Below are 20,857 nucleotides of genomic sequence, written 5' to 3' on the forward strand. Positions count from 1 at the left end.
GGGTAAGTGAAATAGACATGAGCTTAGAGCGTTTTGAAGGGTGAGTGGTACACAAATTCTTCTAGACTGTTTGAGTTTACTCATGTAGCCAAGATAAGAAGAGTCAGCAGTGAGTCCTATAAAGACTCAAGTGCAATTTAAACAGCCCTGCACACACTGCCAAACCAGATCAGCTGCATGTTCTGAGTGTGCCCAATGTCCTCCAGTACCATTCTAATTGTTACCTTATGGTGATGCTCATAGAATAGTCTGAGTTGTTACAATAAGGTTCCAATTCATGAAACAATAACAGCTTTTGATACTTGGTTATGCTGTATTAGGTTAAGAATTCCCCCAAATCTTCAGCAATAGAAAATAAGTAGTATCTCTTGACTGAACATTGGCAGCCCTTTGTATGAACCAAGAGGGAAATGTATTCCAAGCGAGTAGCTCTCAACAAACAGGACTTACTAAGGGCAGCACAAGCTGCCTGCTTCTGACTGCTGTCTTCTGCTACTTCATGGCAGGATGGGAAAAATAGTCATTGAGTTTAGACCTCTTTTTGTAATGTTTACCACTGCAGGCATAGTGTTTGAAAGGCTTCCTAGAAACAGACATTATGGAAAGCTAGCAGTTGAATAGCTAAACAGTGAGCATACAATTGTAAAGGAAACAAATTTTATTTTCCATCTACCAATGTGAAATATTAACTTCTCAATCTCTGCTTGGCTCTTTCCCCTGCTTACCTCAAATGAACATGTGGCAGAGACTCACCAGAAAAGCATGTCCTGTCTTGGAAAGGCTTATGCTTTTGAGAAGCAGTGAGATGCTGCACTGCTAAGCAGGGACAGCCTTTTTGTACCAATTTATCTTTTTCCCCCCAGTGTTCATGCAACTTAAAATGTGAGTAGCAGAACTGAACCACAGAAATGTTTCTTTGTCTCTGCTGGCACGTTGTGGATGTTCACTCTCTGGGACAGGAACATCAATCATCAAAGCAGCACCACAGAGCCAGCTTCTATTCTAGCAGATGCACCAAAAGAAAGATTAAAGACACTGTTGTACATAATTCAGCTTTTGCCCCAGTCTGCCTTCGTTGCCCTAAAAGTATAGCAGTAGTATGGTACTGTTGTTTCAAGACTGCTCCCCACTGCACTGCAGGGTCACTCAATACCACCCATCGCTACCTGAGATTAATGTACAAGAACGTTAGGAAAGGCAAAAGATTTTAGATCTGTTTATTCAGATACAAATTGAAAGCAGATGAATGGAGCACAGCCCCAGTTCCTCTGCTGCCTCTTCCCCTAACTACAAGAGAGAAGAGGAGAAGCAGGCAGAAAGCAGCAAATAATAATTTAGTGACAGAAGCATTGTGGTTCCCAGTTCAAACCTCTGCTTTTGGGTAGCATAGGGACAGTTAAAGCATCAGTAGGTCAGTCACGAAGGAAAATGAGTAATTTCTAGCCAGCTGTCACCACCCTTGGGCACAGAAGCATTAACTGACAGGTTCCAATCCTGTATGTACAAAACAAACCTTGTAAACAGATCTGCAGTCTGCAGCATGCACTAAGGAAACTACTTAGGCAACATTCTGTTGCAGTTTGCATTAAGTCAATTCTCCTCCATGGTTTAGCTTTCTCCAAATTCTGTTTGTGCAGCAGAGCTGTTATCTTAAAGCAGCTACAACTTCCAGTATCATGTTGGACCTTCCTTCTCAAGACATCCTGTCTGTGCTGACATCTTTGGCGTGACTACTGGAAATGGGTTTCTATGGGTTAGCTCCTACAGTACCTTGCCCTGTGCAAACTCTGCAGGTAGGGGAGCTTGCCGAAGAGCAAATGGAAAGGTAGCAATGCAGCTATGAAGCCTACTCAACCTTCAGGCATCTTTTCTGATTTGGAAAGGGAATGTCTAATAGGAGTAGCTGGAGAAACTGCTCAGCAACCCACAGAGGATACCTCGAGGAATTGTGTAACTTTTTTTTTTCTCCACTTCAACAGAATTATTCACTAGATGCTATGCCAGCACACTGGGACATATGGCAGGCACGTGGCTGGCAGATCTCAGTTGTCCTGTTTCACCTCTTCCCCTGCAGTGGGCTTTTTTCCCCACCCAGGGCTGTGGATTCCAGTTCTCTGCTCAAAGCACCTTTCCTGAAGATACTTGGTATGGACATAAATCCATAGTAAAAGCACAGTGTGTTACCAAACTCAGCAAGAACACACACATTTTCTATTCTCCTTCCCTTCCTTCTGCTGTTAGTTGAGGTTGTGATGTTCCTCTCCAGCAGCACAGGTCCATACTTTCCCAGACAGCCTTTTGCTTATTGAATTACCACTCATTTATAAGTTACCCCAGCTCTCTTTCGACAGGACGTGAGCAGGAGAGGGGTACTATACCTCTGAGAAAGTGCTGTGCACTGCAAAGCATGGACAGGAGTTTCACTGTAGGAAACAGAGCCACTTGTGCTCTGGGGACTTCACAGCTGTCTCACTGTGACGTGTCTACCGTTACTTTGCATTGTGAGCTGCAGTCCAAATTGGCCACTGAGAAGAGAAGCTGCTAAAGGAAATAACTGTAGATGTCACCTACTAAATGAGGGGTGGCTCTAAGCTTCAGAGAGAAGTCCCTGTGTAAGGATTTAGCGCTCTAAAGATTTCTATGGCTCCCCCAGAAGGCCAGCTGACCTGCTGATGTAACAGATAGGCTTTGAACTCCTAGGCACCACTGCATCCACTTCCAGCAGGTGTTTTCTGCTGAGAAATCCCAACTCCAGCCAGTAAGGCTGCAACACCCACTTGGTTCTTCATCCCAACGCAGACAATGCACACTCCGCTCAGAGGCTGCACAGAATGCCAGGATGGACAAGAGGCAGGGATGGCAGCAAGCACCTATGAAAACCGGTAGCCCCAGGCTCTCCAAGGAGCTTCCCTCCCCCCACTTCTCCCCACACATAACACAAATTTGCACAGTCAGTTTCCTATTTGTTTTCAAAGGGATAAGATCTCGAAGTCTTCATCTTCTGAGTCAAAGAACCTTTCCAATCTGTCGGCATCAGAGGAGTCTGCAAGAAAATAAGAAAGTTTTACCTCTATGGGGCGCAATGACTGCTCAGCATCACAGTAACTAGCCACTGAATACACTTAAGAGGCTCCATGACATGTGAGTGAAGGCTCTGAGGAGGCATAGTAGCATGGAAAATGCACTTGAGAGAATTACAGGGTAGAACATGCACCAGGTTTCACAAATCCTGACACAGCCATGGTGCAGTGCAGTTCTATGCTGTGACTGTTTTGTAAAGCCTTCCTGTCCAGTAGCACAGCCTGCAATCACAACAGAAGCAATTAATGCAGTACATTTTGGAAGAAAGGGTAGTGTACTTCTACTTGCTCTCTTCTGTCCACCCTTCCAATTCTGTGGTGAAGCACATAGGTACAGGAGAAGCAGCTTTACCATAGGGGAAATTCAAGTGAGAAGGTGTATGCAAGATGGGGAAGTAAAGGAGAAATCTACATGAACTCAGGCTTTAAGAAAGCACACACTAAACTTGGCAGAACAGTCATCCAGAAGCTAAACTACAATGATTGCTGAGAACAAGGACAAGTGTATGGACACGAGGCTGCAGACCCTCTGAATATTCTGTGACATGCTTTAATTCCACAGCAGTGTGTACAAATGATTAGTGTCAGTGTTCCTCATGCAAACTGTGGGTGCTGGCAGCACAGCTTCCTCAGGCACTTCCCAGGGAGCAGCCCTCTATGCTTAAGTAACTGAACAGAGAACCCAACTGACTGGAGAAAATGAGGACAAAGGACTGGACATCCAGAAGTGCATCATTAATCCTTCTAGTGAGGGCTGACAGTAAGAAAAAGCATGGCCAAAGCAAATAGGAGAGGCTCTAAAAGCTTGGGGAAGAGAAAGATAAGTAGCTCATTAGGAAAACACTTTCATGAGTAAAGAAGGTAGTAATTAGGGACATTTTGATATAAGCAAGGATCAACAGACAGTATAAGCAAATAAAACATTCTTACAGAATAGGACAGTAAGGTAAGAAAGACTGGAAGTTCATGCTAAGAGTCAGCAAGGAAGCAGTGAGTGCAGGATGCAGGTGACAGGATGCAGTCCAATGCCTGGTGGCAGGGTAAGCTTGCCCACAAATAACTCACTCCTCTTGGCATACTTTGCAGGAAATACAGAGCCATTGGCAATGTTCACTTGCATTATTAACATGATAAGCAGAGCCCAACAGCCAAAATACTACCTAGCACTTGTTGCTTTTTACATCACCAGGACTAAGCAAACGCACAGGGAAAGAATCCCCTGCACTTGGAGATATACATGACCAACCTCATCTTTGTCAATTTTTAATACCCAGAAGCTCAGTTTTCAGCCTTTTCAGTGGACCCTTCCCATTTCTTTAAGCATCTCTTTAGAAATCATAAATTCATATTGTTATAGTAGCCTGAGCCTTTTTTAATCCAGTCACCATTCAGACTCCTCCTAAAAATCACCCCAAGATAGCACGGGAATCTGAACCACTGGTTGAAAACCAAAGAATTAAACTGACCTAAAAGCTCCAGACCAACTATGAGGGCAAAGGGGAACACACCAGAAGTCAGCGTGCAATTCCATACAATTTCCAGAAAACCAAAGGGACAAACTCCCCTTAGCTCTGCCTCCCTGCACAGCCTCACCTGGTGTGAGATTCAGAACATCGGGGTTGGAGAAATGTGATGGCTGGCGTTCAACCAGTTCAAACATGGGCAGTGCTCCTCTTACCAGGGACAGCTGTGGAGAAAGAGCAGAGCCATGAGAACCTGCAACACCATACTCATAGCACTCTGGTTTGTTAGGGGAGAGATAACTGATCTGCTGGAACTTCTTTGCAGCTGAAAAGATGATTTCTCAAATATTTTCACTCATATCAGCTGCAGAATTTTAGAGCTAGAATCCTTCTGGTGTCTTAAACATATGCTTTAAAATGGGATCATTTTAATAATCACTCTCAGAATAATCTCTCTGTGCAGCACTTTGGAACCAATAATACCCTGTATTCTTTTCCCAGCAATATAAACACAAACCTTTTTGATTTGGTGACACCAATCATTGAAGTCCTCCTCTGTGTGGCAGAAGAAGCCCTGTAAAAAGAAATTATAGAATGACCAGGTCTGTGAGCAGTTACAACAACTAACTGCCTTGCTTCAAGGTATGGCTTACAATGCCCTGTTAAACTGAGTACTCCCCACAGGCTTATCGTAGCCGGACTGTTCAAGTGCTGATCAGTGTAATGGTCTGCTCTGCTGCAGAAGGAAAACTGGACAGAAGCAACCCAAGTGGAAACAAAGGGCAGTCACCTCAGGTTCACCAGAATACAAATCACACTGTATCAGAAGTGTGATCTGTGCGATCAGAAGTGTTTCAGATTCAGAAGTGGATTCAAATCTGTCCTTTAGAAGGCAGGAATCAAAGCCTAAACTAGAGTCCAGGGAAAGAAAACGCCCCATTAGAGAAGGCATTTAATGACTCTGCAAGCAGGACCTTCCTAGTGAGGAGCTTCTTAAACAATGTTACTGCAATTGAAACATATTTGCCCAGAGCACAGCCTGCCTGGAGATCACCCAACCTATCACCTCAGCCAGGTCCCTGTTAGCAAGGACCTGCTATTTCTGAGCTGGGTAGAAAACAAGCAGCAGGAACGCACCACTGCAATGGACGGGTCAAGCTCAGCGATGCTCATTCTGCAGGGAGGATGCTGGCAGTGGAAGCTTTCATCGGGGAGACAGCCACTGTCACTGGGCTCCACTGCAGGCTGCGTAGTGTGGGGATCCAGGTAAATGAGCTCCTCACCTGGACAGACAGGCAAAGAGACATCAACAGGAAGAACCATACCAGAAGTTGCTTTTCTGAGAAGCAAATAGTGAGATAAAAAGAAGGGGGAAGAGCAATAATTGAGCCAGCTCCTGAAATCCCAAGGAGGAACCCATCATTTACTAGGGGCATCTTGCTTTTGGCCACTCCTTCAATACTTCTCATCCAGACAAGAGCAGAACCATGGCACCCACTCCATCTGTGTTCACATGCACTATGTGGACACTGCAGGCTCTGTTCATGCCTTCCAGTGTCCTGTGTAAGCTCAAGAGAGTCTTGGAAATCCAAAGCACAGTTTTAGGTCTCAAGCAGAGACAGAATATCAGACGGAAGGAAGAGAGGACAACGGTTTGTAGGGCTTCAGAAAGGGAAGAACTGAAAGACAGGTAAACACACAACCAAATCCCTGAAAGGAGGTCAGCTCTGAACCTAGGAAGAGCCTGTGCACACATCATTACAGACAGGATCTAGCATTACATGGTGGAAGTGTGCAGCTTGTACTGTTGCCCCTGTTCAAAGTTACATCATTCAGATCCTCACAGGGTTTCAGCTCACAGCAGCCTTTTTCCAGCAGAAAAAATGAAACCTGCAGCACACACTACAGGCCAAGTAGGAGAGCTGTACTGCTCCACAAACATTTTTAGCTGTGGGGAGATGCTTGGAAAGTCTTTGCAGTACTCTGGGCACTCACCTACATAACCAATGAAGTAGTGAGCACTGTTAGGTTTGCCTCCGATCACTCCGAGGGACTGGGGCATCATGAAGCAGTGCTGGAAAAGCAATACAGAAAACACACAGCTGACAGACAGTGAGACAGCAGGTGGTAACAAGGGCAAACATCTAAAAACACAGCAGGGAAAAAAAGACTGGGACACTGAAAAATCAGCAGTTATAGCAGCAGAAACAGCCATTTCTGGAGAAAAGTTCCATCATGAAGGCTGCAACAAGGCCTTGAAGGGGCAAAAAAAATCAACTCAAAAACACCTTTAACTGCTAGATAGCAACACACAGGTGAACCAAAGGAAAACGGCAGCACTACTCTAGAACTCCCTCTGGGCAAGCTCCAGCTCTGCTGCCATTCAGTGACAAGATCCTTGAAACTGTCATATTGCAACAGGGCTTTCAGGAGGGAACCATCACTCAGGAAACAGTCCATGTACCTTATCGAGTTGCAATATCCAAGAACTGTCTACTGAGTAATGGAAAAGTAACCTAGTATGCATGTGGAGCTCTCTTACCTGTACAGCTCAGAGATTGTCAGCTTTAGCACAGCAAGACAACGTGCATCCCCTCTTACATGTGTACTGTGCACACCATAAGGTCTGCAACTTCCTGTTGCACAATGCAACCATCAGCCTGCTTCTACCCTTAGCCTGCAGCACAGGCTCCAGCATCAGAGCCGTGGGGAGTCTGCAACACCATGCTCATTGAGGCTCAGGATAGCTGTGCTGAACAAGCACTTCAGCAGGGGGGTACCATCAACACACCAGCAGGGACTGATTAAGTTTTGGAATGAAAATTGAAAAAAAGCTACGGAAGCAATAAATCCAATACTTTCCTGACAAAAACCTGTAAGAATCCATATCCTGACCTCTGAAAATGGTGCTCTAAATATATTTTTCTTCCAGAAGCAACTTAATTCACAGCAGGGTCTTTAAGCATCAGAATATCAAGAATCAGCTCCACATCCCCTACCTTTAGTGTTTCAATATAGGCTTCATTGATCTCTGTGAGCCCAAGGCGGAGAGGTATCAGCAGCACCAATGGTTTCCACAGTGAGAGCTTATCTCTAACCCCCGCTTCCTCTGGGTACCCATTATAGAGCACATCTGCCTCTACAGCAGGGCATGCTGCAGCTCCAGCACAGGAGAAGTTGGACTGGCACAACCGCCCTACAAAAAGGGAACATGAGCAGAAAACATCAGGAACAACCTCAGTTTCTAAACCTCACATGATCCTGTTCTAGCTCTGAGCAACAATTGCTATTTTCCAAAAGCCTACAGCACTTCCAAAAAAAAAAGTTAACAAGGTCCACCACTGTGATCCTGTGATGTGCCCCCTGCAGGGTTTCTGGACAAGCTCAGTCTTTCATCTCTTACATTGAGATTGTGCCAAAGCGTGCTGTACTCCCAGCCACCATCTGGTGGGCCATTAAAATGCAAGTTCTTCCTGCAGGTGAACAGCTGAGCAACACCCTGTGTCAACACGGGTGGATGACTTGCTTGGAACATTAGGTATAAGTCTGGAATTCAGAGAGCATCTAGACAGGGAGGGGAGAAAAACAACTGGTGTGTTCAGTTCCAGGGAAGTACTGAGAGGCTTTTAGGCCAGCTGAATTGAATGAGGAAAATATCACGGCTTAATGCAGGAAATCCTCACCTGTAACGAGTACTGCAACAAGAAATAAATGTGTTATCTGCTTTGAGAAATTGCATTTCCCTAAGCTTCACTAAAATGGTTACAAATTCTGTCAGGGATCATTCAGGAGCTAGTTTAGAGCCCCCAAATGGGTGATCAGCATAATCTGTAATTTTAGCAGGAGCTTTGCCTGTAAGATGTGGAGCAGTGTAAAACCTCAGGGCATACCCATGACAAACACTGTGCATCCTCACTCTACAGGCTTGGTGAACAGACAGGCAGCCTGGAATGCAACCAGATTATGTAAATTCTGGTACAGAACCATCTCCAAGCCTACCTGCCTCACAAGCTAATTTCATTACTTGCTGGGTGAGTGTATGCATGTGAAGAAATGAAACAAAACCAGAAAAACTCAAGCATTTCAATCATTAATTCAAGGCAATTAGACAAAACACCAGAGGTTCATTTAATTTATTCTTGGCCTAACCTGAATACCTGGAGAGTCTGGCAGGTAGGACACAATGTAAACAAGCACCTTCATGACAGCAATTACAACAGGATGCTTGTTCACTGCTACAAGCTTCAAATGCAGCTGAACAAGGAGAATGTTACCTCCAAGGTTAGAAGAAGAAGGACTTTGAGCTAAAGCCTCAGTAAGAGAGGGAACCTGCACTGAAGTTTGCAATTGCTCCCTGTTGTCCCTTTCAAAGGGAGGACGTGTACTGTATGCAGCCTATGAGCGTGTTTCCAGTGCAACAGACAGAAGGTTCTGATGGCTGTTTTCACTGCTGCAGCAAAAGGTTATTTCCTACTCGCCTCAGGCTGAACAGTATCAGTGACTGAATTTAACAGATGTATGAAACAGCAGTAACTTTTGAACATTTCACTACTGACAGATGCTTAGGGCACAAGATAGAGAACAGGCACCTACAGATACATAACGTCAGACCCACTCATACAGAGACTTTCAGCTCCTCAACAGGAGGCACATCATGATTCAGCTGAGGAAAATAGACAAACACCACCCTACACATCACAGGCTGTATCAGACATGTTACTTGAAGTGGTGTCAGTGCTTGACACAAGCCACATAGAAAAGAGCTGCAACATACCCAAGCCATGCAGCTAGCACACCTCAGTTCTAGAGGATTTCCAGGCTAAAGGTGAAAGATAAATCCAGTTCCTGTCTTTATGCTGACCTTTGTTCAATCCAAGAACATCAGCACATATCTAGGACTACTTATACTTAAGGTTAGACAGGCATTTCTCAATCACGCCACCTGATAAGAGATTTTGCTATCCTGCACTCGAGGGACAAGTCCTTGTCTGTTAATTGATTTTGGCTCCACAGCAGCCAAAGTCAATCTATCTGACAGCTGCCACAGTCTCACACGTAACTTTGCACCAGCTCAAGCATTCTCTGGACTGTTCTGTGTGCTGTTTCAGAATACTATTCCGGCAGAAAACATTGAATGGCTTTGTGCTGTATAAGCACAATGCCTCATGAGCCTAAAGCAAAAACAGGGGAAGGCTTGTGCAGCCAGGGCAACAAAGGACTGCAGCAAACAGCCATTCCACAACTCAATTCGGTTACTGGGGCACTGCAGCCTGAGCAAGCATGCTAGGGATGAACACATTGCACAGCTGCTCAGCCTCCAAAGGCATCCAGTTGTCAGAATGCAACAAACAAACAAAAAAAAAGGAAAAAAAAAACCACGAGTGAGCAGTCCTTTAAAAGGACATCTTTAAAAGATGTCTCCAGAGCCGAGTCCCTTCATTCCCCATTTTTCATTTTTCCTGTTTAGAGTGAAGTTCTGGTTTTCTTACTCTGCTTAGTAGCAGAGACATTCCTGCCCCGTTATACTGGTAAGGAAGCAGCCATTTGGCACTTCCTACCTATGGCCACAAACAGTTTGTCACTACCTTCCAAGCAGCTCCCACCTATTGTCTGAAAGTCAGCAGTTCCTTCTTTCCAGATCCACAGGTCACAATGCTAAGTCTGAGGTTTATCAGGCAAAGCAAAAGTGAAACAAGGAGCTTTCCTGCCCTAGAAAAGCAAGTCTCACCCAGGTTTAGCACACTTGGCCACAGCTTTAATACAGAACATTTACTGCATGCTTCTAGTGTTGCCTGACTACGTGCTTTCCAGTTCTTTTCTGGCTTCTTGCTGTCGAAGGATACGTTATGTTCTACCCACATGTGATACTTACTGATTTCTTCCATCACAACAGTATTATCCATGGCTATATGTACTGCCAGTGAACTCCACGTATCAAAAGTAGCAAGTTTTCTATTGGAAAGGAAAAAACCTTGGATTAGGAACAATCATTTTTTCACCAATTATGCTGTGCTTTTTTTTTAATAACACCAAAAGTCACTGCCACAAATTATATTGACCAGAAGAATAAACAGACTTCAAATACAAGATACAATCTCCAACTCAATTCCCATTACCAGAAAGACAGCATAAGGAGAAAACTAAATAACTAAAAATTAATAAACAATAGATCACTAATGTTCCCTAAAGTATCTCCCCATCACCTACAGCACACACTGGGCTAAATGGGCACACATGATTACCTATTCCGTGGAGCTCCTAGCAAACCTAGTCAAAGAACTGAGGAAAGGATGGTGACACACAGGATGTCTCAATTAAACAGTCCTGATTCTCTGCTTGTCACCATGGAACCCAGGCAGCAAATACTTAAACTTTCCTCTTCTGATGCACTGGTGACTCAGTGGCTCATTGGCAGCCTTTTGACAATGAGGACAGAGACAATTCAGATGTCAGCAGAGATCCAAACAACAGCAGTGATCATCTACTCTGATACCTGCTTCTGGTCTGCTGCAAAGAGCACTGCACTCTGTTCTAGAAGCAAGCACATTACACGAGCACTGCGGAAAGGAAAGGGATTGCCAGAGGGTCGTCCTCAATTTGCAATCAGTTTTCTGTCACAGCCTGCCTGCCATGTTCTGAATAAAAGAAGGGTCCTCTCAGGTTCCCACCAGTCAAGTCAATAAGGTCAAGCAATTGCCTGCAAAGAGCATTAAGACATACGGTTGCACTTCATCCAGTGGGTAGAGATCTGTGAAGCAGGAGGTAATACAGCTTTGTTTGAAAGAAATAAGGGTAAAATCCAGCACTTACTTAAGCACTTGTGCAACTGTGTTTGGTCCATACCACTGACCGATGGATTTCCCCTCTCCGACTCCCATCTGGGCTGCATGACAAGAATAAAAAAAATAATTTAGCAAAGAATTTCATCTACACTATGCTCCTTCCTAACCAGGATTTTTATTTAACGGAGAAGAGATCTCACTTGGAAACACTCCAGTGTCAGTAGAAAGCAGTAACCCCTTTCATGGGTTACTGTGGTGTCAGTGGAAGAGACAAGTAGATCCTCAATTACTGTAAAGCAAATTTTTTCCAAAGGGGGAATAGAGAAGTCCAAATGGCAATGTTACCTCAGGAGAAACCGTTCTTGGTGTGTGATTATCAAGAGCACCCCTGTTACGTGACACATTGTTCACTGTAGATGAAGCTATAGGTATCTTAACACTTCATAGAAAAAATTAAAACAGGCTGTCTTTTTCTTTTGCCAGGGAAATTTATATTGAACTGAGGTCCTTCCTTAGTCTAACTGCTACTTCTGAAAATACCTTCATCCAGCAGCCTTCTCACGTTACAAGGTCTTGGTGAGAACAGCAGCCACATGCTTTTCTCTCACCTTAGCTAAATAGGATACAGAAACTGATGCTGAATATAACCTAAAGCATTACACAAACCTGAAGGTCTGAATGGAGCCAAGAAGAAAAATCCATCACAACTCATAATAAAGAATGGTAGTTTCAGATTATATCAGAAAATAAGCACTGTGTCAGAAAATAACCCACTAGGTTTTTCAGCTAAGCTACAGAAATAAACATGAAATGATGGTCTTTGCTCACAGGAAACTCAGACAAGATATTCCCCCCCACTTCTTGGCACCCAGCATCCTTACCTATCTGGTGAATGGAGTAGTAGCTGTCTTTTTTGTCAATGAAGGCATTAAGAACACTGAAGTAATTATCCGTCTGCCTCTTGCCTTTTATCCACCTCCAGTCTAAAACAAACAAAGGGGTATGTGAAACAGAACGTGATCTTTATTTATTAGCACGCTACGATTTCTCTTCCCTGGGCACCAACCACTGACCAGATTTTCAGGTCACTGTGTTACTACCAAGCAACTGAGGCATTCCCAATATCAAACCATGAATTTCAACAGGGGAGGAAAAAAAAAAAAAGCAGCTTTTTCACAGCTGTGATAAAAGAATATAACACACGGAAAAAGAAGAATCAGAAAACAAATTCTACCTCTATCCCACAAATGAAAAACAAGATTACAATTTCCCATAGACAGGCATTCTGAAGAAAACCAGGAGACCTCGCTGCTTTCGAATTGCTGGGAAATTATTTTTGTAATCAACAACCACCAAAGAAATCCAATACAGACCAAGTATGGTTCAAGTGCAAGAACAGAAGTTTTCAGGCAGAAGAGACTAGAGACAAAGAGAGGACTTCTTGACAAGTTAAAAACCAAGCTATTTACAAGTCAGTAGGTTGTTCTGGTAGGACTTTTTAAACTTCAAGTATGTAAAAAAGCCCTTCAAGAAAAGCCTAGTGCTTGCTTGGTGTCAGTGGATTTAACTAGCATGTTGCAGGACTCTCCTTTGTTTTATGACTTGAACAACTACATTCATCTATGCAGAGCTGCAGACAGCTGCAGGAAGAAACCTACTGGAAAGATTCCAGTAGGGTTTTCACACATCAGCCCTGAACTCGAGAAAACTCAGGGAAAAGCTACAGAGCCCTCAGCTCCCAGCTGCTACCCTTAGAAGCGCTGCACTTATGCAAGCACGTTGCCCTGGAAGTCAGTTCTCTGGTTTACCTCTTCCCAAATGCCTGCAGACCAAGGCCTGAGCAAAGATCATCTGGCCACACCGCAACATGCAGCCCCAGCCTGTATCAGATGTGGGACCGGTTCCTCCTGGAAACAAGGACAGAAAACAAGTATGTAAGGAATGGAACAACACTGCCAAGAGAGAAAAAAGGAAAGCACTGTAAGCCTGCATGGGTAGCAGAATTATCCAAGAATTTGGGCAAGGAATAAGGACTATGGTAGCTCACAAACCCAAAGCTGAGAAATCAAAACACTGTTACCAGTGACTAGCCTAATAGCATCCCTTAAAAACAAAGATCTTTAACATCAAATGATGAGAAAAAACAAAACAAAAAACAAAAAAAAAAACTTCAAAGGAAATTCAAGCAACTCAGCTAGAAAGACAGCTGAATTTCTCATGAGCATAGCAGCCTTTGAGCCTACTTGCAGATTCTCAACCTAATTCAGAGATATTTCGAAACAGAGGTGCTTGTTACAGACCACTTGTTGTAATGCTCATTTTGAGAAGGGAAGTCATTATGCAAGATTCATCAGTCACAAGGAATTCCCACATCACAAGTGGATGATGACTGGATGAGATTCCAATGTGCACATAGAGTTAGATTTAAAAAAAAAAAAGTAAAAATATCTTCCAGCAGGAGCAAGAACAACACACATCCTATGTAATGTTGGAGAATAAGCTGGATATTAACTCTCACTGGAAAATCTGAGAACAAAGACCTGTAACTTACAGCAGAGCTCCAAAAGCAAACTGCTGTTTCTTCAGTGAAGGTTTGGCTGTTGTTACAAGCTTCATAGCTAAAATGTTCAGTGTGGTCACAGCTAGTGAGCTGACTCACAGGCACCAAGTCAGCTGCATCTTAGGCACAGCTGGTAAAAGTAGTTTGTCTGCATTACTGCTGCTTTCTATTTTTGAAAGCAAGATATGCATAATATCTTAAGAAGTCTGGCTTCAAGTTCACTGTGAGACCCTCCTTAAATTACTACACATCCTGCATGTAACATTCTCTTCAAGCTCTACAAAACAACCAACCCAAACCCTCACATATTCTAGAGAAGATATATGAAGGCAGGAATTTCCGTACCGTATCTCTACCTTTGAACTCACCTCAAGCCCAAGGCCATCATTAAATAATATTTTTCTTTAGACCCAATTAGCATGAAGTATAAAAAATTGCTCTTTCTGATAACTAACGTGGTTAATTCAGGAAGTTTTTTCTAGGAAATTGATATCAGTATAAGATTCGTCCATGAATCCTGGATTACTTTTAAAAAGTTCCTCCTGTGCAGAACAGTGCCAACAGGTGACTACTTTCGTAATTGGAATTTGGTAATTTTTTTCTCTGCACTGTCAAAAGCTACAAACATATTCATGTTATTGGATCATCTTTTGAATTTACTTTTGTTTTTAATGCCACTCATGCCTTACCCTTTATCACCTAAGAGTATTTTCTGAATTCTGAAACAGGTTTACAGAGTGAACAGCTGCCTGGTGCAACTGTGACATCCAAGTACTTGGAGGAACCTGCATACTAAGGAAATAGCTGATCTCATTCAACATATTGAAAAACAAAACAAAACAACACAACCCTTCTGCCTTGAAGACAACTCATTCACTGCTCTTTGATTCAAGGGTCACATTTACAGCATGAGTTGTAGAGAGCCTACAGACAGACATTCAAACAGTCAGGAGTTGGAATTATTTTCTCCTTATCCTTTCTGTGAAGGTGAAGCAAAAGCTGGCTTAATATCTCATCTCAAAATCAGTTTTCCTGCGATCATCTGCACATCCTACACTTCAATAGCCTAATCCACACTCAGTTCCAATGGGAGATTGTTCTCTAACCCAAATGAAGTCACTGAAAATTACCCACTGGGCTGGACTGTTATTACAAGTGGGCCAACATTGCTTCCAGAATGCATTCAGACTTACCAATGGCAGGAAAGTTCTTTCTGTAGGTGAACCAAAGCCGAGAGGTCACATCCAACAGGATCTCTTCTTTCTCTGAAAGTTTGTTGGGTTTTTTTTTGTTTTTAAGATAGAAAGGCACACACAAAGATGGCACCAAACACACCGAAACCCAACTCCCACCCACCCTTTTCATTAACAGTGTTCTGCTCTGCACTCAGCCTGCTGGCCCAGACAGACAAAATCTGCATGAGGAATGCAAAAGTGACACGAGGCAGAAGAAACTTTTTCCCTTAGGAAAAACAAAAGCTACAACCAATCAAAAACACCATGGTCACAGGTAAACTTTGAAGCAGTAAACAATTTTCTTGCCTTTTTCCTGAGCTATCCACTTGCCAATAACTACTAAGTAGTAACTTTCTGTGCAAAGATATTCTAGTCTACAGAGATGGCCAGACAGAAGGAAGCACGGAGGTTACAATCTGCATGCTTTGACAGCATACAGGCTCTGCTCTGTGCTTGCAAGGTCTGCAGTCACCTAGCTGTACATAAAACATGTAACACTAACAGAATCCTCTGCACTGTCATAGCATCGTGCATGCAAAATACCTGTAAAAACACTGTATTTCCGGCCTAGGATCCAAACAGGCTCTTTGGTCTCAGGGAAATCTTCATATTCAAACCTGAGAGTGTCATAGGTAAGAGTAGCTGGAATAGAAAGAAAAAAAAACAAACATATTCATTGTTTTTTCCTTGCTGTTCAAAAATCAAACAAAAACAGTACTGCAGAACCAGAGCTGCTGTGACACCATAACTTACCCTCAGAGTACCCAGCAAGAAACAGTTTGGTTTCCACTACAGTCACATACTGAAGGCACAGGGAGCCCACGCACCCACAGCTCACCTGCTGCTCCACAAGCAAGGAAACAGAGGAGCTTCCAGGTTAGATCAACTCCAAGTTTGCCCCAGTAAAAACCGAGTGGGTCAAGAGAACGTCAAGGACCTCAGCCAGCAACTGCACTGCTTCTCAGCACAGCTATCACTGTGCACACTAACAGCCATCAGCTACAGCACTGCAGTCCTCTTTTCAAGGGAACAAAGCAGCTGAGATGCTTCTTCCTGAGAACATAGCTTTTGGTGGTGAAATATGAGAAGCGTGGACTGCATTAAGCTGGAAACCAAACCTTACTCCTTAAGTCAGTCCATCCTCAGAGGCCGTGAGCTGAAGCACAAGCCATCGCCTGTCCCAAAAGCAGTCTGCAGCTTGAGCAGATGAAGTGCTGCCCTTACAGGCATCATGCTAAAAGTGAGGAATGCAGATCAGTGCAGAGGTTTGAGTTTCCAAGCCACAGACACACCTTGCGTCTGCTTTATGCTTGCTCCCTTCACAACATGGCATCAATCAGCACCCAAATATCCATCTCTTCTTACACCACCACTCAGCATTGATTGCTGCACTCTGCAGAACACACACAGCACAGGATGCTGCATGATGCCCTTGGATCAGGGCCGCTTAAACCTTGTGCAAAACACAGGTAAAGGACAGGGGGAAAAAAAGAGGAGCTGGATGTGCTGTGCTCCACTGGGTCTGTATTTGGGAGATCTTGGAAGTGAACCTCAGGGGGTGGAGGAGGCTGGCTTTAAAGCACCTTGAATGTTAAGAATTGCACCTCATTTCAATTCTTAAACAAGTTGCAAGTTAAATTTAAAACAGAACTAAGTTAGGCAGTTCTGCAACTGTTAAAGCAAATATTTCTAATGCCAAACCCACTAACATCTGTGACCATTTGGCCTGGGATTAAAACAGAGAGACAGACTGCACAACCACAAGCTCCACTCATCCCCACCTCCTACAAAAGCCACCAGCCACGGTGCACACCTCACTGCTGCCCATGAGTTCACCTGCCATCAGACCAGATGCCACCATGCTCACAAACAGCTGTGCGCAGAATAGGAGTCTCTCCCTCCCAGCTGTTCCTCACTTGGCTTTCCAAAATCACCATCTGGAGCTCCAGTAAATGACGACCTGGCTGATTTGCATTTAATAAACGAGAGCTCCAGAAAGGCTCTGCCCCTCCTCTCTCCAGGCACCTCGGATTAGGGTATATAGCCCTGTGCTATACCCAGGCAAACAAGCTGTGCGAGACATTCTGGCTCCTGCAGGTACCTCATCGGCCTTCTGCCTCTGGGCTCTTGCAACTGGATGCCAGTTCCTAATGTCAGAGGGAACCCATAAGCAGCAGCAGGACACCACCACTCAGACCAGCTCCCATGGAAGCAGGAGCCCTGGGAACACAAACGCAGAGTGGGCTCCTAAATCAAATTCTGAACTAGGCTCTGGCCCTAACCCAGGCACGAAGCTATCCAAGCAAAGCAATTCTGCTTGCACAGAAAAGTGGGAGCAAAGTAACACAATCTTTTTCACTGCTAAATGTTGTCAGGGGAAATTAAGAATGGCTTTATATGCAGTAGCCAAAATTCACAGATCTCCAACAGTCCACATGTTGTGTCTATCTTAATAGCTTGACTTGTTTTGCTCTCTTCTTGCTCAGTGCTGACATCCCTCCACCCAACGACAACTTCTGCAGACACTTGCATGCATCACTTTCTGTTTGCTCTTTTAAATTTCACAAATTCCTCTTAGGGATGTGGCATTGCTACATAGGAAGGGGCCAGCAATTGCCCAAGCAGCTTCCAGGCTGCCTGCTGGGTCACCTCATGCGTACGGCATGCAAACTGCAAGCACCACAACACCAAACACTTGGGAGGAAAATCCCACACTTGCAACCCTTCAGCTGAATGCCTTATGTCAGGGCTCTGTGCACAAGTCTGGCAGGTCCAGCTGCGTGCCCAAACTACACAGGCAGGCTTTACTACATATGGAGCTTTGTCCTTTAATTAAAGAAAATACTCTCCGCCATCTGAAAGGTTAAGTACAGGAGCTAAGATTTCACCTTCACAGGGAAGAAACTGAGTGCTACTACTACAGGTTAAGAACATTTGAACGGGAACAGTAAACCCCCAGCAGGCTGAAGGCAGTGTCTGCGTGCTCCCCTCACAAATATCCATCTTCACAACCTTTGGCACTTTTTCAAAATTACATCCACTGTGCTGCTGCTGAGATGAGCTGCATATTTCAGCAAGCAGGCCCAAAGTAGTTCAGGTAAGAGCACAGTGAGCTGCGTGGTTAGAAGCAAAGGGCCTGTCCATAAATAACACCAGGAGTTCATGAAGCAGAAATCCTCTTTGAAGATGCTCTCCTCACAGCTGCAGAAGTCAGGTGAGATCAGCAATTTTTCTCAGGCAGTGATCCAAAGCTTCACCTTCAAGAAGCCCTCGATCTGTTTTCAAGGCTGACCTCTGCACATCCAGCAAGGCAGAGCAGCAGCCTCTGCAGGAGATCCACACACACACACCAGAACAACAGCTCAGTTTCCCCCAGCGCACGGTGCATCTGAAGTTAAATGGGTGAAAGTCTGAGCCACGCAGAGCACACCCTCAGAAAGGCAGCTTCTCCTTACAGGAGTGTCAGACACACTGTGAGTGATGCAGCAGTGGTTGGATCTTTGCCCCATGGGCACACCTTGCATGGGATTTGCTGGAGCATCCCAAAGCCCTGATGGAAGAGGCAAAGCCTTCCATGTGCCAAACTTTTATTGCTTTAGCAAAACAAGAGCTGTTTTTCTGTCAACTTCATGAAAGAAAGGAGTCTAAACGTCGATGACTCAAGTGAATTTCCTTATGCTTTACACAGCAAAAAGGCTGATCTTTGCTCCAGCACAAATCATCTCGATTGTAGTTTGCAAGCACAGCTTGGCAGTTTTGTCAACTTTTTCTTTTTTCCTTCCTCTTTACATAAAAAATGTGGAAGTAAAGATCTGGCATGCCAGGTGAAGGAAAACCAGGCTTTACAATAGATCACTCCCCAAATTCCCTCTTGTGCATCCCCCTCTCTGGCAGTGCTCCTCTCTCCAACACAGGAACGAATGCTCCTCAGGCAGCAACAGCTCAGGGCTGCTTTCCCAAGTCCTTCAGACCCAGTGAACACCAGCAAAAGTATCGGGAATGAGACAGATGGTCACCCCTCAAGGCTGAGGGAAGTACATCAAAAAGGGAATCGGAGTGGAGAGGATGAAAGCTACCAGACGCAGGATGTTTCTGAGGGTCAAGAAGGTAAATCTGTTGTACTAGAGAAGTTCAAAGCTGAAAAATGCTTGGAAAGCAGATGGCTGAAGGACAGCCTGAATGCTTACTTCTGGCCTTTGCAGAAGAGAGATTAAGTCCCTCCTTTTCCCTAAGCCTGTCTGAAAGAGACAAGACAAATCCCAATTATCTGAGCAAAAACAAGGAGTTAAGGCACCGTGAGGCTGAGTGGTTCAAAGCCTGCCAGCCTGTCACTGGGCCAGAGGGTTCCAGTGCTCCTTACTTCACAGCCCAGGACCAGTCCTGCAGAGGAGGAGATGCAGCAGAGCGAAGCCCTGCTATCACAGCACGGTTTTTTCTTCCCTTGATAAGCCTCGCTGTGCTTACATAAAGGGCAAGCAAACACGCCCGTTGGCTCTGGTTGTGTTGTTTCACTTGTCAGAACACGCGTCGTTCCCAGGTGCAAGACACTGATGTGACAGCACACAAGGACATGGTGGCACAAAGCGGGGACTCTATCAGCCCAACCGCAGCTCGGCATCGAGGCCACAGACACTGTGAGCAGCGTGGCCATTGGGTGCACAGCCCCATGCAGATGCCTGCCCAGCATGAAGGAGGTACAGGAGATACTGCTATCACAGAGCACCACTTATCTCTGCGCAGGGCAAGGGCAGGCTGGCGCTGCACCATGGCTAGCGGGATACCAGCTGCAATCTGAATGCCAGCACATTTGTTTTCCTGCAGGAAAGCAAGATCTCCATCACGAGCAGTTCTGCTGGTATCATGGGAGAGATGAGGGCCAGACAGGAGAAGCGAGCAAAGGTAAGACCAAGTTATCACAGAACACCCCAAGTTGGAAGGGACCCACAAGGATCATCAACTCCAACCCCCGGCCCCACACAGCACCGCCCAAACCCAATGTCTCAGAGCGGTGTCCCAGCACTCCCTGAGCTCCGGCATTACGGCCGTGCCCACCGCCCTGTGATGCAGAACCTCTCCCTGACCCCCAGCTGCCCCTCCCCAACACAGCCCCATGCCGTTCCCTCGGGCCCTGTCGCTGTCACAGAGCCGAGCTGCAGCTGCCACAAGGTCCCCGCTCAGCTCCCGTGCTCTGGGCCGAACAAACCACGGCCCTCAGAGCCCCTGGCAGCCCGTGCCCGCAGACCCTTCCCCACCTCCGCAGCCCTCCGCTGTCCCGGCCCCGGCCGCGCCTTCTCTCCCGGCCCCGACCAGCGGCAGCCAAAGAGGCACAGGGGGTTCGCTCCCTCCGCGCTGGGAAGAGCCCAAACCTCCCGCAGAGCGGGACCAGGCGGCCCTCAGGGCTCAGGCAAACGCCGCTCTCGAGGCCGCGGGCGACAGAGCTGAGGCTCCCGCCGGGCAAGGCCTTCCTCCCGCGGCGCTCAGCCCTCCACCCGCGGGGAGGCACAGCCGGCGGACCCCCCGCGGGCCGTCCCGAGGCGCGGGAAGAAGCGGCGGCTCCGCACCCACCTGCGTCCATGGCGGCGGCCCCACCGAGGGCTGCACCCGCCACCGTCCCCGCCGAGACATACGCCCCGGTGTAACCTAACGCGCTGCCACCGCCGCCAGCGCCCAGCTCGCCCAATGGCAGCGCGGCTCACCGCCGGCCCGCGCGGCGATTGGCTGTCTTCTCGAGTTCGGG

At 45.7% G+C, this 20,857-nt stretch overlaps 1 protein-coding gene across 3 annotated transcripts; it reads right to left on the bottom strand.

Annotated features, from left to right (window-relative positions):
* Window positions 1–1,200: 1,200 nt before the first annotated feature.
* ATG4B (autophagy related 4B cysteine peptidase) lies at window positions 1,201–20,789 on the bottom strand. 3 transcript variants are annotated; one of them, XM_015276847.4, is made up of 13 exons: window positions 16,957–20,757; window positions 15,664–15,762; window positions 15,079–15,150; window positions 13,134–13,232; window positions 12,207–12,308; window positions 11,354–11,426; window positions 10,416–10,495; window positions 7,543–7,739; window positions 6,539–6,617; window positions 5,681–5,826; window positions 5,061–5,117; window positions 4,674–4,767; window positions 1,201–3,043 (listed from the first exon to the last, which is right to left on the bottom strand). In XM_015276847.4, the coding sequence occupies exons 1-13, from the start codon at window positions 16,979–16,981 to the stop codon at window positions 2,970–2,972; spliced, it is 1,197 nt and encodes a 398-aa protein (XP_015132333.1). In that variant the 5' UTR covers window positions 16,982–20,757; the 3' UTR covers window positions 1,201–2,969. The 3 variants fall into 3 exon arrangements, with proteins under 3 accessions (XP_015132333.1, NP_998738.1, NP_001385364.1); NM_213573.2 differs by having other exon boundaries at window positions 1,204–3,043; window positions 20,686–20,789; NM_001398435.1 differs by lacking the exon at window positions 16,957–20,757 and adding an exon at window positions 15,874–16,890 and having other exon boundaries at window positions 1,204–3,043.
* Between the last annotated feature and the right edge of the window lie 68 nt (window positions 20,790–20,857).

Source organism: Gallus gallus, chromosome 9 (assembly GCF_016699485.2).
Source record: "Gallus gallus isolate bGalGal1 chromosome 9, bGalGal1.mat.broiler.GRCg7b, whole genome shotgun sequence".
NCBI lineage: Eukaryota > Metazoa > Chordata > Aves > Galliformes > Phasianidae > Gallus > Gallus gallus.